Source organism: Cebus imitator, unplaced genomic scaffold, assembly GCF_001604975.1.
Source record: "Cebus imitator isolate Cc_AM_T3 unplaced genomic scaffold, Cebus_imitator-1.0 Scaffold188, whole genome shotgun sequence".
NCBI classification, from domain to species: Eukaryota; Metazoa; Chordata; class Mammalia; order Primates; family Cebidae; genus Cebus; species Cebus imitator.
In genome coordinates, this window is record NW_016107503.1 from 5165833 (window position 1) to 5169444 (window position 3612).

Sequence of the window (3612 nt, forward strand, 5' to 3'; positions counted from 1 at the left end):
TTTTTAGTAGAGACGGGGTTTCACCATGTTGACCAGGACGGTCTCGATCTCTTGACCTCGTGATCCACCCGCCTCGGCCTCCCAAAGTGCTGGGATTACAGGCTTGAGCCACCGCGCCCAGCCCATTTTTGTATTTTTAATAGAGACGAGGTTCTGCCATGTTGGTCAGGCTTTTCTCAAAACTCCTGACCTCAGGCGATCTGCCTACCTTGGCCTCCCAAAGTGCTAGGGGTTACAGGCATAGCCACCGTGCCCAGCCATATAACCTATCTTGAGGAATGACTCAATTCATCTAGCTGCCTGAGAGAGAAAACTGTATTATTATTACTGTGTTCTGTTAGAGACAGGGACTCACTGTGCCACCCAAGCTGCAGTATACTGGCGTGACCTTTGCTCACTGCAGCCTTGACCTCCTGGGCTCAAGTGATGTTCCCACCCCAGCTTCCCAAGTAGCTAGGGCTGTGGGTACACTTCAGCATGCCTGGATAATGAGAAAACTGCATGTCATGTGAAACTCTATCAGCTCTGAAATCAACTGGACTCCAGATTGTCTCCCATCTATCTCTGCTAGTCTTTCATCATCTTTTCCACTACTGCTCTCCCGGTTTGGGTTCTGAGTATTTCTCACCTGGCCTTGGAACTGGCCTCCTGACTACTTGCCCTCTGCCTCTAGTCTGTTTTTTTCCAATCTACCCTCTTATACCACTGCTAGAGCAAGCTTTCCTTTTTTCTTTTTTTTTCTTTTGAGATGGGGTCTTGCTCTATCTTGTAGGCTGGAGTGCAGTGGCATGATCTTGGCTCACTGCGAACTCTACTTTCCCGGCTCAGGAGATCCTCCCAGCTTAGCTCCAGAGTAGCTAAGCTAAGTAGTAGGGATTACAGATATGTGCCATAAAGCCCGCCAATTAAAAAAATTTTTTTTTGTAGAAATAGGGTTTCACTTTGTTGCCCAGGCTGGTCTCGACTCTTGGGCTTGTTCTGCCCTCCTCGGCCTCCCAACGTGTTGGGATGCATGAGCCACTGCACCCAGGCTCTTTACCTTTTTATTCAAATAATAACATATCATACTCGCCCTTCTGCATGATCTTTTCATAGCAATAGAAAGAGGTGCTTAATTAAAAAACAAAAAAAGTTGCACAGCCAGGCACAGTGGCTCAGTCCTGTAATTCCAACACTTTGGGAGGCTGAGGCAGGAGGATTGTTTGAGGCCAGGAGTTCAAGACCAGCCCGGGCAACATAGCAAGACCCTGTATCTACAAAAATATATAAAAATTAGCCACGTGTGATGGCGTGCACCTATAGTCTCAGATACTTAAGAGGCTGAAGCAGGAGGATTGCTTGAGCCTAGGAGACTGAGGCTGCAGTGAGCCAAGATTGTGTCATTACATTCCAGCCTGGGCAACAGAGAAAGACTGTCTCAAAAACAAAATGTGGTCTAGTATTTAGTATTCCATTAGATGGATCACCATAACCAACGCAATACCTTACTACTGGATCTTTAGGTTGTTTCCAGTCTTTTCAGAGTCATTAAATTTGATCATGTTATTCCTTTGATTAAAACCTTACTGGGCTGGGCATGGTGGCTAAGGCCTGTAAACCCAGCACCTTGGGAGGCCAAGGCAGGTGGATCACTTGAGGCCAGGAGTTCAAGAGCAGCCTGGCCAACATGGTGAAACCCCACCTCTATTAAAAATACAAAAATTAACTGGGTGTGGTGGTACACGTCTGTAATCCCAGCCACTCAGGAGGCTGAGGCACGAGAATCACTTGAACCCAGGAAGCAGAGGTTGCAGTGAGCCGAGATTGCACCACTCCACTCCAGCCTGGGCGATGGGGTAAGACTCTATGAAAAACAAAAACTTATCATGACTCCCTGTTGTCTATAGATAAAACCTAAACTCCTTAGCATGGCAGCAAGGGCTTCCATGATTTGACCTTCGCCTACTTAGCCCAGCAGCACGAGCCTTTGTCATTCTCTCTTCACCTCCCAGCTCTTCACATTAAAATCGTCATGCTTCATACTTTGAATTCCCCAACATGCCATACTATTGCTTCGTTGCTTCTGCTTCTTCTACTTAGAATGCCCTGTCTCCAACTACCTGATAACCATCAGCCTCAGCTTTCTTTTTTTTTTTTTTTTGAGATGGAGTCTCACTCTATCGCCCAGGCTGGAGTGCAGTGGTGTGATCTCTGCTCACTGCAACCTCCACCTCCTGGGTTCAAGCAATTCTCCTGTCCCAGCCTCCTGAGTAGCTGGGATTATAGGCGCATGCCATGATGCCTGGCTAATTTTTGTATTTTTAGTAGAGATGGGGTTTCACCATGTTGATCAGGCTGATCTCAAACTCCTGACCTCGTGATCCACCCTCCTTGGCCTCCCAAAGTGCTGGGGTTACAGGAGTGAGCCACCACGCCTGACCAGCGTCAGCTTTCAACACTCAGCTCAGAATCACCTCCTTCACAAAGCCTCTCCTAACATCTCTCAGGCAGAAGTGACCTTTTCCTTCTCCCTGCCTATGCCGTACCCTATACATATATAGATCATAACTTTTAACTGCAATTATTTGTATACATGTTTATTTCCTACTAAGCAGAGAATTCCCTGTAGGGCCTCTCTTCATCTTTATAACCCCAGTCCTATACATGACAGTATATAACAGGCATTCAATTAAATTTTCCTTAATAAACCAAGGGCTCCCCTCCCCGTCTATGACTACTCTCACTTTGGACCTATAAGCCCTGCTCTTTCATTTGAGGAAACCAATTTTGCTGGCGGTAGCTCTTGGTCTCCACCTTATTAGTTCTAACTGCAGTCCCATTAAGTCCATCCTGATCCTTTAGCGCTAGCCTCTACTTCTACCAGCTCTGGGTCCTCTGGTTTGCTTCCCACCTTCCCATTCAAATTCGTGTCCACTGTCCAGCTGCTCCGAGTCTGAAGGTGTCTCTAATTCGTCTACTTCCAGGTCAGAACTCCCATCAGGAGAGGAAGGTGCAGACTGGGTGGGCGAAGCTCCATCATTTCCAGGCCCCTTAGTCAGACTCAGTCGCAACTCTGGGGCAGAAAGACGCTTGCGCATGGGGCGCTGGCCACACAGGGCTAAAGTGAGGGGGGTACCTGCGGTTGGAGAAAGGAGGAAAAAGAGAACCAAGATGGATGTGTGTGTTGGGGGGCCGAGAGGGCTAGAATTCCTTGTATGTGACAGTGATAATAGGGGGTGAACTCTGAAGACGGACACAGGGGACATTTGGGAAAGGGGGAAATGGAACTGTAAGGGGATAGAGGTGGCACAGGCCTTCACTGGACTAGAATCAAGAACTTGAGGCCAGGCGCGGTGGCTCACGCCTGTAATCCCAGCACTTTGGGAGGCCGAGGCGGGCGGATCATGAGGTCAAGAGATCGAGACCACCCTGACCAACATGGTCTCTACTAAAAAATACAAAACCCGTCTGTACTAAAAAATACAAAAAAATTAGCCGGGCATGGCAGTGCGTCCCTGTAGTCCCAGCTACTCGGGAGGCTGAGGCAGGAGAATTGCTTGAAACCGGAAAACGGAAGTTGCAGTGAGCTGGGATTGTGCCATTGCACTGCAGCCTGGCCATAGAGCCAGACTG

The 3612-nt window shown here is 48.2% G+C and overlaps 1 protein-coding gene across 1 annotated transcript in view; it reads right to left on the reverse strand.

Moving 5' to 3' along the window:
• The window catches only part of BNIPL (BCL2 interacting protein like), a 12334-nt gene that overhangs the window by 6017 nt on the left and 2705 nt on the right, over window positions 1-3612 (reverse strand). Inside the window, exon 3 of the mRNA XM_037744869.1 lies at window positions 2845-3222. Coding sequence (XP_037600797.1) covers window positions 2845-3222 — 378 coding nt within the window. The remainder of the gene's footprint in view (window positions 1-2844; window positions 3223-3612) is intronic.